The sequence below is a fragment of the Pantherophis guttatus genome, chromosome 3 (genome assembly GCF_059756535.1).
Source record: "Pantherophis guttatus breed Tessera chromosome 3, ASM5975653v1, whole genome shotgun sequence".
Taxonomy (NCBI): domain Eukaryota; kingdom Metazoa; phylum Chordata; class Lepidosauria; order Squamata; family Colubridae; genus Pantherophis; species Pantherophis guttatus.
Window position 1 is genome coordinate 94,588,422 of NC_142065.1, and position 13,042 is coordinate 94,601,463.

General features: G+C 39.8%; 1 protein-coding gene across 2 annotated transcripts in view; it reads left to right on the top strand.

The window, feature by feature from the left end:
* Window positions 1-13,042, top strand: part of LOC132711448 (complement factor H-related protein 1-like) — a 45,468-nt gene that overhangs the window by 13,250 nt on the left and 19,176 nt on the right. For both annotated transcript variants that reach the window (XM_060690389.2, XM_087890066.1), the window contains exon 5: window positions 2,451-2,657. In XM_060690389.2, the coding sequence (XP_060546372.2) occupies window positions 2,451-2,657 (207 nt within the window). The remainder of the gene's footprint in view (window positions 1-2,450; window positions 2,658-13,042) is intronic.

Consider the following 13,042-nt stretch of genomic DNA (forward strand, 5'->3'; position numbering starts at 1 on the left):
GAACAGCCATTTCACAGGGGTCGCCAAAGCCCTCTCTCACCCCCCCCATGCCTTCACTCACCCTCACCCTCTGCCTCTGTCGGATCGCCCAGTCGCCGTTCGTTTACCCTGCCCACTCCCAATCTATTGCTGCCTCCGGAGTCCCAGCTGATGGCTAGAGGGAAAAAAACTTTAAATTCTTGCCGCAGGGCTTCAAAGAGCTAGCTGCAAAAAGGTAAATTCCTGGAGCAATTTTTTTTCCCCCTAGCTATGCTGAAAAAGTGAAATTGAAAGTAAGGAAGCAGGGTCTTTGCTGCAACGTGACAAAATGAGGCAGAGAGATATTTCTTTTTCTTTTTCCTCACCAAAAAAGGTAGGTGCAAAACTGCAAACAATGGGAAATTTAGGGCAAAAGAGGAGGTTCAAGATTTTAAAACACCAAAGAAAAAAAGCTCTATTTAACTAGGGAATTGTAATAATTGAGATACTATTAATTGTATATTGTGTTGAAAGCAGAAATGGTTAAGTTGTGGTTTGGAGGAATATATGGGGGAAATTATTTGGTTTATTATTATTGGTAAATATAATTAATTGATTTGTAAGAAATTGGATTGCATGGAAATAATTGGAATATTCATGTTCATATTGATTAATATACAAAAAAGATAGTTATATAACTAATTGATTTATATTAAAATGTTGAATTTGTATTAAACAACTGTATTACATAATTACATAATTAACCAATGTGAGGATGGATATAAAAATAGATGACAATGCGAAGGGATATAATGTAGAATAGAAGGGAAAAATTGAATTTGATTAAGATTAGAGATGAGGATGAAGGGTAATATTGGTTTTTTAAAAAAATAGATGAGGAATAAATATGGTAAAAAGCAAATATAGAAATTGTAAATTTAATTGAAATGACTAAACACTGTGTTGGAAGAAATATCCTTCTGGGTTCTGCTCCAAGTGGGGAAAAAGACACTGGAAACATGGAGACTGCTTGGAAAGATGGTTTAATGGTGGACAGGATCACATGGCTTGAGTTCCTGAACAGAAAAGGGGCAGATACAGTAAATCTTCGGGTTTTTATGCTCTCTCTGGCTTTGCATTTCTTGGGGCCCCGAAAGAGTATCCTGATTGGTTGTCAGACTCCCAGGGGGTGGGGGTCTTAGCTAGCATTGCTGGCTGATGGTCACATGTGCTTCCCAGGTCACATGCTTCCAAGGTCACGTGTGGTGAGTTTCGGTTGCTAGATGGGGTCCATTGTGTTAGTTTCTGTTGCTATTGTGTTGCAAATGTCCTTTGACAAAGGATTGACTTTCTGCCTCTGGCCCATTAACAAAGGGTGGGGGGCAGGAAGGTGGGAGCTGCTTTGTCTGTAAAATATGCTTCTCCATTTCTCATCCAGGGAAATATAATATTCTGCCTTTTTAATATTTCCCAAAATATTTCATTCTTCTAGGAAAGGGGTGGGTGCTAACCTCCTACAACTGTTTAAATTTGTGCACCGGCCAAATACTCTGTTCAAAGAAAATACGTTGTATGTTTGTATGTGTGTTTCTAATTATTGCTATTTATTGCTATTTGTTCTCTTTTATTCTTTAAAGTTTAACAATTCATTCTTTATCTTAATATCTTTATATTTGTTTGGGGTTGGCTTTCTTCCCTTTCATCTTTTTTATTGTACAGCAATCTTTCTCCTCAAACCTACTATCTCTGTCTTTTCTTTCCTTCTTACTTTCTCTTCCCCCCCTTTTCTTCTTCTCCCTACTTCCTCTTTCTTTCTCCTTCTCCTCCTCTCTTCCTCTCTTCCTCCCTCTCTTACCCTCACTCCTACTCTAATTTCCCTTCCCTTCCTTCATCCTCTCTATTGCTGTATCCTTTTATGCATATGGACTACTCAAAGGCTGAAAAAGTTATTTTTGACTGGTCCTTGCACTTTTGACCAGTCCTTGAATTTACGACTGTCCTCACATTTTACGTTTTTTTGCCGTATCTTATACCATGTTGAAGAGAAGCAGTTGTGAAATGAGTGATATGGTTGTTAAGAATGCTGCACAGGCATAAATGTGAGGATGGTCATAAGTGTGAGGACCAGTCAAAAGTCCGAGTACCTGTCAGAAATGACTTTTTTCAGCCCTCTGAGTAGTCCCTATACACATAGCCACGGTCACCCGGTCACATGACCAGCTAGCCACGCCCACCCAGTCACATGACCTCCAAGCCACGCCTGCAAAATAAGCCACACCCACAGAACCGTTAGTAAAAAAGTTTAGAACCCACCCCTGGTTGGGGGTCACCACAACATGAGGAAATGTATTAAAGGGTCGCGGCATTAGGAGGGTTGAGAACCACTGCACTAGATGAAAGCTAAATCTAGGTAAATCTTGCAATAAGATAATATGGTGCATTTCGATCCCGACAGCCTTCTCAAATAGGATTTGCTTTCTTTTTCACCTCAGATCCCTGTGTGATCTCCAGGACTGAATTGGAAAGCCAGAAGATAGAAGTTAAAGATGGAATAGAGGTGCCTGACAATATATTTGTTCAACGTGGTCTTTCCATTGAGCTGACCTGTAGAACAGGATATGTCCTGGAAGCAAATTCTTCCCAATCAACTTTTGTAATCCAGTGTGATGGGACACCACCCATGATTCCTAAATGCAAAGGTGACTCAAAAAGTTTAATTTTACAATTTTGCTATCACCAATCCAGGGCCAGTTTGAGTCTATTTATGATTAGAGCTAAAATAAGCTGCAATTATTTATGTGTTTTACTGGTAATTCTAATCCCAACTTGAAGCATTCCCAGCTAGGCTGCACTTTTCTATTCTGAAAAGGCTCATTGGAAATTCTTGGGATGTAATTGAAATAGGACAATCTGAAAAGTTTCAGATTGCTGAAGAGGAGTGGTGCAATGAAAGACACATCCATTGGTGGTTTAATGGCTAAGTTAGTGCAAAAACTGCACTCTTCAGATGCTCCCCCAAAGGTCTGCTGTATCATCAATGTAGGGGTAATCTGCATCAGTGGTGGGTTTCTACTGGTTCACCCCGGTTCCACCCACCCACCCGGACGTCATCACGGATGCTCTGTGCATGCGCAGAAGTGCCGCGCGTGAACGAAACAAGTTCACAGTTCTGAACCAGTAGCGAAGGTAAGTGAAAACCACTACTGAGCTGCATGGCAATATTTTTATATCATTAAAAGATACAGTAATTGCTTTTGCTGATAATAGACTCCATAGCTGAGCTATTGTTTCCATTTTTAAAGAATAAAAATATAAACTATTACCATACCAAAATCTAAATATCAATACCAATAGAAATTCCAACTCCATTTCTAACAAGACTATAGGGAATTCTTTAATTAGTGGGGAAGAATATTGCTGTGCTTTTAATTTTAGCACTAGCAGATTAGGGGATGTCTAGTGAAAGACAGCTCACAATTTTAGTGGCCCAACCTCTCCCAGAACCAGTTGTTCCACCACAGGCATTAGAAGAACTTCATGGAGAAGTTTCTTTGTTTATTCATGCATGCTATTTCTGTACCATGTTGATTCTTATGGATTCTAGGCAGTTTACAGATATTAAAATAGCAATAAAATAATCAAAAATTTTAAATCCAATAACATAATGATTAAGAATAAATCATAAGAAAAATGCACACACGTAGACATAAATCTGTGTGGTCCTACACTCACTACTAGCTTCAAGAAAATCAGGAGAGTGACTGCCGTACTCTATTTAGGGCAGCTGTTCCTAAGGAGAGGAGCTGCAAGGAGAAGATGTGATATCACTCCCTGACTAACCTGAAAGCTGGGAACTCTTGCCATCCAGGTTAAACAAACCCTGGTTATCTGGAAAACTCAATGTCATAGATGCCCAAACTCAAGCTATAAGCAACTAATCATGACCAGCCCCTTGATTGTACTCAGAGGCACATTGGTAGCCACTGCAACTTTTGTAGCAATGATGTAATGTAGCAGATCTAAGAGTATATATTGAGCGTACAGGTATTGAATTCTAGACCAGTTGATGTTTTGATGGTATCCCTGGGGCAATGCCAGGAGGAGCTAATTAATTGTTTAATTACATGCCAAGAAGGCGGTATCCACTCTCAGAAATCACATAGATTGATAGTCTCCAGGGAATTTGTCCCACTCTATCCTTCAGGTCTTCCAGCAATGCATCCATCATCACCCTAATTGTCCATCTTTATTGTTGTTGATGATCCACTACCTGAGAGTTATCATGATGGATAGATGACTGCTCCTAATTCTGAGCAGAATTTGAACAGAATGGGAAAAGGAACAAGCCCTGCAAGCTCCATCGCAAAGCATTTGAAGACCTGACTTCTTTCCCCTGTTATTGTTAACTGAAACTGTAGCTTCAGGCAGGAGTAGAACCACTACAATGTGGAACCCCTAATTTGCAATCTTTGCAGGTGGTTGAAAACACTACTGGGATTGACCGTGGGACTGAATAGCAAGAAGAGAGATATCAAATTGTAGCTTTATATTTCAATTCAAAGCCAAAGTGAAAGGGAAGAATAATTATAGCAACTTGGCGGTTTGCTTCTTGCCGCCGCTAGACGATCCCTTGGGATCGCCGCCCCATTGCCTGTAAAGAGCCGCCTTTACAACTGAAAGGCAGCTCGAAAAAACTCCATTTCCATGTGGAAATGGAGATAGAGCCGGCAGGGGCAGGTAGAGCTCTCTGCCTAGCCCCCAAAGTTTTTTTTTTTACTTTTGGGGACGAAGCAGATGATGCTCCCTATTTCCCTCGCTGTCGCTCCGGGCTTTGGGAGACCTCTGCTTATGCAGAGCTAGGCGACAAGATCAAGCCTACAAAACTAACAGAACAATTAAAAAGGATATGAGCTGGACCTGTGACCCTGAAACACAAGTATTTCATCTATTTTATAACAATGATTGAAGAAGGAATGGAAAAGGAGAAAAAGAATTTTTAAAAATGTCGACTGCCGAGGCTTGAGAAGGGGCTGAAAGGGAGAGTCCTTCCGTTCTCTATTAAGATACAAAGTAGCGGAATAAATACTTCTGGCTACAATTGAAGAAGCTCTACTTTTGTGTTTTGTTTTTCCTGGAGATCTGATATTGATCTTGGTTGGAAAGAAGTTTTTTTTTTCTTCTCTGCCTCTCTTTTCTTTTTTTTAAAATAGTTTGTCTGTGTGGAAATATGGCATTAAAGCTTGCAAAGCCGGACAAACAAGCAGGGGGGGGGATTCCCCCATTAATAAATTACGTGAACAAGTTCTAAATCTCCAGTCTCAGAAAACTGATTTTAATATAATTGAATTTCTCTTGGAGGAGATTGTAAGAAGGGATGAGATTGTGAATCAGAACTTTAAAAAATTTAAGCAGGAAATTAAGGAATTAGTGCAATCAAAGTTTGATATTTTGGACCGAAAGATCATAAAAGTGGCTAATGGTTTTGCAGAATTTATGATCAAGTTGGATGCAAATACTAACTTATTAGAGTCTAAAGTGGAAGAAATTGAGGACAATTTGGATAATAGAATACAAAAAATTGAAAATGATTTGACAAACACTCAAGAAAATAGCTCAGAAGAAAATCCTAAAATGGAGGCTGATCAAAAGACTTGTAATGCAGAAAACATACAACAACGGATTGAAAGAGAAGTTTTAATGATGCAATATAATTTTACTGAATATGCAATTAGACTCAGAGGACTGCAGGAAAATGACAGAGATGATTTAAGGAAAATATTGTCACTGTATTATTTTATTTACCAGCTGAGCTCATTATTTTCTGGACTATCTGACTCTTCGTACCTTGCCAAGAATTGTTATCAAAAGCTACTATGCATGTCCATCCACCCACATTCCTTCTCACACTCTTTCCTTTGTTCTCTTGCCACGGGTGCCGGTTGCTGAAAGGCAGCTGGCCCAAATTACTTCCAAAATGTAACAATTAACTTTTCTTAGTTAGTGAGGTGTTTTATTTTCTTTATAACAAATAAATGAGTTTTATTAGAAACTTTTCCTCGCGTTTCTTTTCAGATTATTGCAAACAAGGATAAGCCTCGATTCATCTCCTCTAAACCAGGGTAATTAGTCCCAGAGCCAAACATGGGATTAATAAATGCCCTGACATCTGATAGCATGAGGACGGTTTGATTTATGGCTTTTTTCCTTGTTTTGTTACTTCTGATAAGAGCGCATAGGCAATTAGTTTTTAGCTACTGAGGTACGCTAATTATATTGCTGAGATGCCGAAACAGAAGTAAAACAAATACAAAATGTATTTTGCTGAGAAGGTGGCAGAAAGGAGGTTTCCAGATTTCCAGCCCCTTACTAGAGCCACACACCTGGAACAAGAAAAAGCCGTGGGAACAGAAATGGAGACAGATAAGACAGAAGCTGTTTTTGAAGATGATGATTTACGACTGAGGTCAGTAACATTTTCTTCTGATCTTCCAAGCTCTGAAAAAGTCTTCCCAGAACCTTCTGAATTTGTAATGCTCGATGCAAGGCTAAAGCACACTGCCGAGCAAAATTCCTCCCACACAGAGAGAGAAACAATTCATTATTCTCCTCGAAACTCTAAGCTCACCCTGGATGAGCTGGCTATGAAAGCCTATCGTGACCGTATAAAACTCTATGAACAGCAGCTATCCCAGGCAAAAATGGCTATATCTATGCTTGAGCAAGATATGGGAGATAACTTAAATTTTTCAAAAAGCGCCATATTGCCTTCTTCTCCAGAGCCAAAGACACTCCCCCTGGTGGATTCTGTGTCAGGCCAATTAAGGCAAAGAGCACTGCATACGTCACATGAAAGTCTCCCTGATCAAGTTACACATGTCTTACATAACCACTCCTACTCTAAAGCATATAATGCCACGTATGCAAAGCTGCCCGAAGCTAAAGGTGCAGCGCCATCTGCTGGCAAAAGCAATTTACTACAGGAAGCTGAAATGCCACAAGTGTTTCCACAGGCCCAAACTCAAACACCCCCTGGCGGTGTTGGTGTCCTTTTAGATGGAACACAGCAAAGGCAAATGACTGCATCTCCAGCAGGTAATGCCAATATTGCAGATCAAGCACAAATGGCAACTGGAATACAGCAGATTCCAGTGCATCAGCCACAGCAGCTACAAATGCCTGCATATGTGCCCCAGCCACAAGTGCAAAGAGGGCCACCTCCTGGCCCACCTCCAATGGCACAACCAAGACCATTTTTAGGTCCACAACAGGCACAGCAAATACCACAGGCATTCCTGCCAGCACAGCCAGCATACCAAGTGCAGGCTCCTTACCAGGCATTTTCTGTCTCTCCACTAACTGGTGAGTCAAAACTAAAAATGTCAGGACACAATTACAAAGCCTGGGTCAGTGAGATTACACTATTGCTTCTTAGAGAAGGCACGCACTGTATGGTATTTAACCCACCTGCTCCACCTTGGACTTATGCAATAAGAGATTTAGAGATAAGGGCTCGCACAACATTATTGATGTCCATGGATACTGAACTGCAGGTCACTTTTCCACCAAATACAACGGCCCGAAAAATTTGGGCTGAATTGGAAAATTGCTACAGGCCTATCTCAATTGAATCTTCATGTTTACTCATGTCTGAACTCCACGGTTCAAGATTGAAACCCAGTGAACAAATTGGAGGACATTTGACCAAACTGAAAGGTCTGAGAACAGAATTGAGAGAAAGAGGCCATAACATTGAAGATATCCAAATGATCAGCATCATCATTAACTCTTTGAATTATGAATGGAAAGATGCTGTTACAAAAATTAACCAAGTCCCAATTGCTCAACGCACAGTGGACAATGTCTGTAGACTTTTAATTGAAGAAGAGGCATTCATGTTGGCCACGCCACATTTGAGAGGACCACCCGCATCAAAGGCTCCAGCTAGTCGCCCCTTCCGAGGAAGGACCTACGCTCCAAGGACGCCAAGATGCTACACCTGCAATCGTGTGGGACATGCCACCCGGGATTGTCCCCAACAAGTTCCAGCTCCCGTCACGTACCAGCCCAGAGGAACAGATTCCAGAGGCAGAGGCAGAGGCGGAAGACAAGGTCGTCGTGGTCCCCGGCGTGATCCACAAACTCCACTCGCCACATTGGCTTTAACCAATGATCCACAACCTCAACCAGAGTACGACAGACGACTCCTGTGGACTTTGGACAGTGGTGCAGCATTGCATGTTACCTACAGAAAGGAACTTTTCACAGAAATGCACGAGCCTGAACCAGAACTACGTGAACTTTATTCTTTTTCAAATCATCCTTGTCAGGTCAAAGGAAAAGGAACTGTTTATGTTGAAGAGCTCGATGCATTCATTCCTGATGTTTACTACATACCAACAGCAACCAGTAATTTGCTTAGTCAGTGTCACTTGTCTAGAATGTTAAAGTTCCAAGTTCACCACCTTGAAAAAGCAAGTTACATAGTTAAAGATAGCGATATTGTTGCTGAAACCATATTAATTGGTGGTGTTTATTACTTAAAGCCAAAGCCTAAAACACAAACACAGGCAAGTATACAAACTCCAAAAAGGGAAGGCCCAGGCCCAGAGAGAGATGCTCCAGAGAGAGATCCTGTTGCTATTCCAAAGGCTCCTAAAGCCAACAAAAAGAGAATTGGTAAACAGGTTGCTCAGAGCAAGCCTGAGGTTCCGCATAAAAATGTTAATGTTGAGAATTCACTAACTGGTAAATCTTTGCATTCCAGGTGTATCCACAAATGGCATAGAAGATTGGGGCATGCCAGTTTCCGTGTTCTTAGGAAGATGCTGGAGTTCGCAAAAGGTTTGGATCTAAAGGGGTGTAAGGTGTTTTTGGATTGTGCTGTCTGCAAAAAGGCCAAATCCAAAGCAGCAGCCATTCCCAAACACGCTACACGCCTGTCAACACGCATTTTTGATCTGGTTCACATTGACATAGTTGGTCCATTCCCGCCATCATTTGGTGGTAGAAAATATTTTCTAACAATTGTTGATAATTATACTAGATATGGATATGTGTATCCTATGAAAGAAAAATCAGAGACCTTTCAGATCTTTAAAGACTTTGCAACCCTTGTTTCTACCCAACACCAAGTTCGCATCGCCAGAATCCAGAGTGATCATGGTGCCGAATTCATGTCTCAGCGTTTCCAGGACTGGATGCGTAAGAATGGAATTCTTCATCAGACGTCGGCCCCTGACACACCGGCTCACAACGGAGAGGTACTGCAAACCATGATGCGTTGTCTCCTAGAAGACGCCAACTTTGATATGATATACTGGGGTGAAGCTATCAAGTATGCAAATTACATTGTCAACCGTACTTGGAGCAGTGTAATAAATCAGACTCCTTTCTTCATGTTGTATGGCTACAAGCCTGATCTTAAAAACATCCATATTTTTGGTTCATATGCTATGGTGAACATTCCCTTAGCTCAAAGAAGAAAAGGAGGTCCAACAGCAAAGAGACTGAGATTTATGGGTATTGATGATAACTCAAAATGGAGCAGATTTATTGACTCTAAACATGCAATTGTGATTTCCCAATCTGCAAATTTTGAAGAAGATATTGACTGGTCCAGGATTCATTCCAATGATCCTGGAGTTTATTTTCCTAGAGATGATACTGCTGATGCCACACAGATTGATGATCAAGATTCCACTGATTCTTCTCAACCCGATATTCCGTCTTCGCAAGCCGCGGATGCTGATGCTAGCGACGAAAGTGAGGACGAGGATAAAGCAGAAGAAGACTGGACTGTTGTTCCGAGACGTTCCAAGAGGGCCACAAAAGGAATCCCTCCACAACGATATTCTTGGCAACTGACAAAAGCACCCTTGCCTTTGATTTGCAATGTCACACTTCCACCTGATAATTTCACACAAATCAAGCAGCTCCCTGATTCAGAGCAAGACAAATGGTATGATGTAATGCAGGTTGAAATGGATAGTCTAAAGAAACTTAAAGTGTTTACACCTGCAAAACCTCCAGCAAACAAAAAGATCATTGGCACTCGATGGGTCTATAGAATCAAAAGGAAACCAAATGGTGAGTCACTGTACAAAGCCAGGCTTGTAGCTCAGGGTTTCGCTCAACGTTATCCTGAGGACTACACAAATGCTTACTCACCAACAGTCAGAACTGAGAGTGTAAAAATTGCTTTAGCAACTGCAACTATCCTTGGTCTAGAAGTTTTCCAGTTTGATGTTGACACGGCTTATCTACATGCAGACCTAGACGAAGAGATCTACGTGAGAAGTCCTCCAGGATTCCAACAGCAAGAAGGGGATACCTGGTTCCTAAACAAAAGTCTTTATGGTCTGAAACAATCTGGTTTAATGTGGTATTTATGTCTTACTGACAAACTAAATTCAATGGGCTTTATTAAGTCCGAAACTGATGAGTGCATGTTCACAAAAAGATCTAACAATGCATATGAGATAGTTCTTGTTTATGTTGATGATATTGTTTATATTGGTCCAAATAAGCAAATGAGTGAAATTTTTGCCAAAGCTTTGCAGAGATACTTCACATTGAAATCATTAGGTCACATTAGCACTTATTTAGGTGTTCAGATTGAAAAAACACAGAAGGGGTTTAGTCTTTCACAAGAAGATAAAATTGAACAAATTTTGCATCATTGCAACATGAAAGATGCTAACACGACAAAGACACCCATGCAAACAGATTTTCACAACTTGACACAAGAAGAAAGTCCTGAGTTCGAGGATCAAACACTTTATTGTTCAGTCATTGGGTCACTATTATACATTAGTAGTTGGACCAGACCCGACATTGCACTTAGTGTTAATCTTTTATCTCGACACGTAGGTAAGGCAAAACAGTTTCATTGGACATGTATTAAGAAATTATTGAGATACCTAAAGTACACTAAACACATGAAGTTATTGTTAGAACCAACACATACTGATTATGCAGAATTATGTTGTTATGCTGATTCTGATTGGGCAAGTGATAAGAAATCACGCAAAAGTACTTCAGGTTATATGATGTTCTTAAATGGATGTCCTGTTTATTGGCAAGTACGTAAACAGAATTTTGTTTCTTGTTCATCTACTGAAGCTGAATATGCTTGTGTTTCAGATGCATGTAATTCCCTAACTTGGTTTGATGCTTTAGTCACAGATATCTGGACACACCTGATCCGACCGATCACCGTGATGGAAGACAATGAATCGGTGGTTTATATTTCTGAATCTCATTTCACAGGTTCTAGGTCCAGACACATTGACATCCATTATCAAAACATAAAACATTTAGTGAAAAAATGTTTTAGTTTTGTCAAAATGCAATATGTATCTACACATGATCAAATTGCTGATATGCTCAACAAACCACTTCCAGCAGCTCAACACGAGTATCTGCGTGAGAAGATGTGCCTTATTTGATGATGAACTGATATTCGCTCAACTGGGAAAGAAGGGGAATGTCACTGCGTTATTTTATTTACCAGCTGAGCTCATTATTTTCTGGACTATCTGACTCTCCGTACCTTGCCAAGAATTGTTATCAAAAGCTACTATGCATGTCCATCCACCCACATTCCTTCTCACACTCTTTCCTTTGTTCTCTTGCCACGGGTGCCAGTTGCTGAAAGGCAGCTGGCCCAAATTACTTCCAAAATGTAACAATTAACTTTTCTTAGTTAGTGAGGTGTTTTATTTTCTTTATAACAAATAAATGAGTTTTATTAGAAACTTTTCCTTGCGTTTCTTTTCAGATTATTGCAAACAAGGATAAGCCTCGATTCATCTCCTCTAAACCAGGGTAATTAGTCCCAGAGCCAAACATGGGATTAATAAATGCCCTGACAAATATCTTCTGAAATTCTGGCTGGGATTTTAAAGGTTCAACCTGAGGAAGTATTTTGTAGGATTGACAGAGTTTATAGAATAAATTCCTGGATTGCAAAGCAAAGGCAATTGCCTAGAGATGTGGTGATTTATTTTACAGATAAAGATATAAGAAATAATATTGTGCAAAATTCTTTCAATTCTACTTTGCAATAGTTTGGAAGAAAGATTTGGATTTACAAAGAGCTCCCGCCTAAGATGTTATTGGAAAGGAAGAAATTTGGTTTTCTGGTGACTGACCTAAAAAAAAGAAAAATTCTATTCAGGTGGGACGCTCCAGTTGGTATAATATTGAGATATCAAGGAGAAAGATACCAATTAAATACTGTTGAAAAAGCAGAAGAATTTTATCAAAAAATCTTGAAAATGAATTTAACATCTTTAGGCACAATACAGGATAAGCAGAAGGAATTGGAAATAAAGGCAAAACATCGAATTATAGAGGCTGCTGTGGATAAATTGCTTTTGGATTCTTCAGACACCTCAGCTGGACTACTACAAATACGAGAGAAGTGGCATCGGACTCCAACGTGATGATTCATCAAGTCATAGACAAGTATGGAAACCAATTAGCTGATACACAATTGATAAAAAAGAAATATGAGACACAAAGGCAAAACCAACAAGATCAAGTTATAAAGCAGAATGAAAACCGACCAGTTGATATACAATTTGCAGAAAGGAAACCAGGATGGAGATTAAACCCACAAAAAGAAAAGAAAAAAAGAAATAGGTCTCATAAAAATAGAAATTTCTAAATTAAGCAACAGTGAAGCCAGTTATTTTAAAAAATGAATGAATATGTGAAAAGACAGTGGAGGCGAAGTATTGGTTAATATGATCCTAAGGACAGTGACAGACCTCTGCAATGCCATAATTTTGGGATGTGAAAAGAGCCTTAAACTGTTGGATTTGAATTATCTATTTTGGATTTCTTTCTTTTATCGATAAATATATTATAATTATCTTGAGCTATAAGGCAAGAGAGCTACGCTGGGGCATGCAGAAGATCTGGTTGTTACCCATTAGGATGATGGGAATTAATAATCCTGATGAAAGCCACAATTACAACTATATGGAATATAATCATAATGTCACTCGGGTGGTTGTTTTTTTCTTTTATATATATATGAGGATATTCATTACTGATGGGGGCAGATGATGACTGAAGA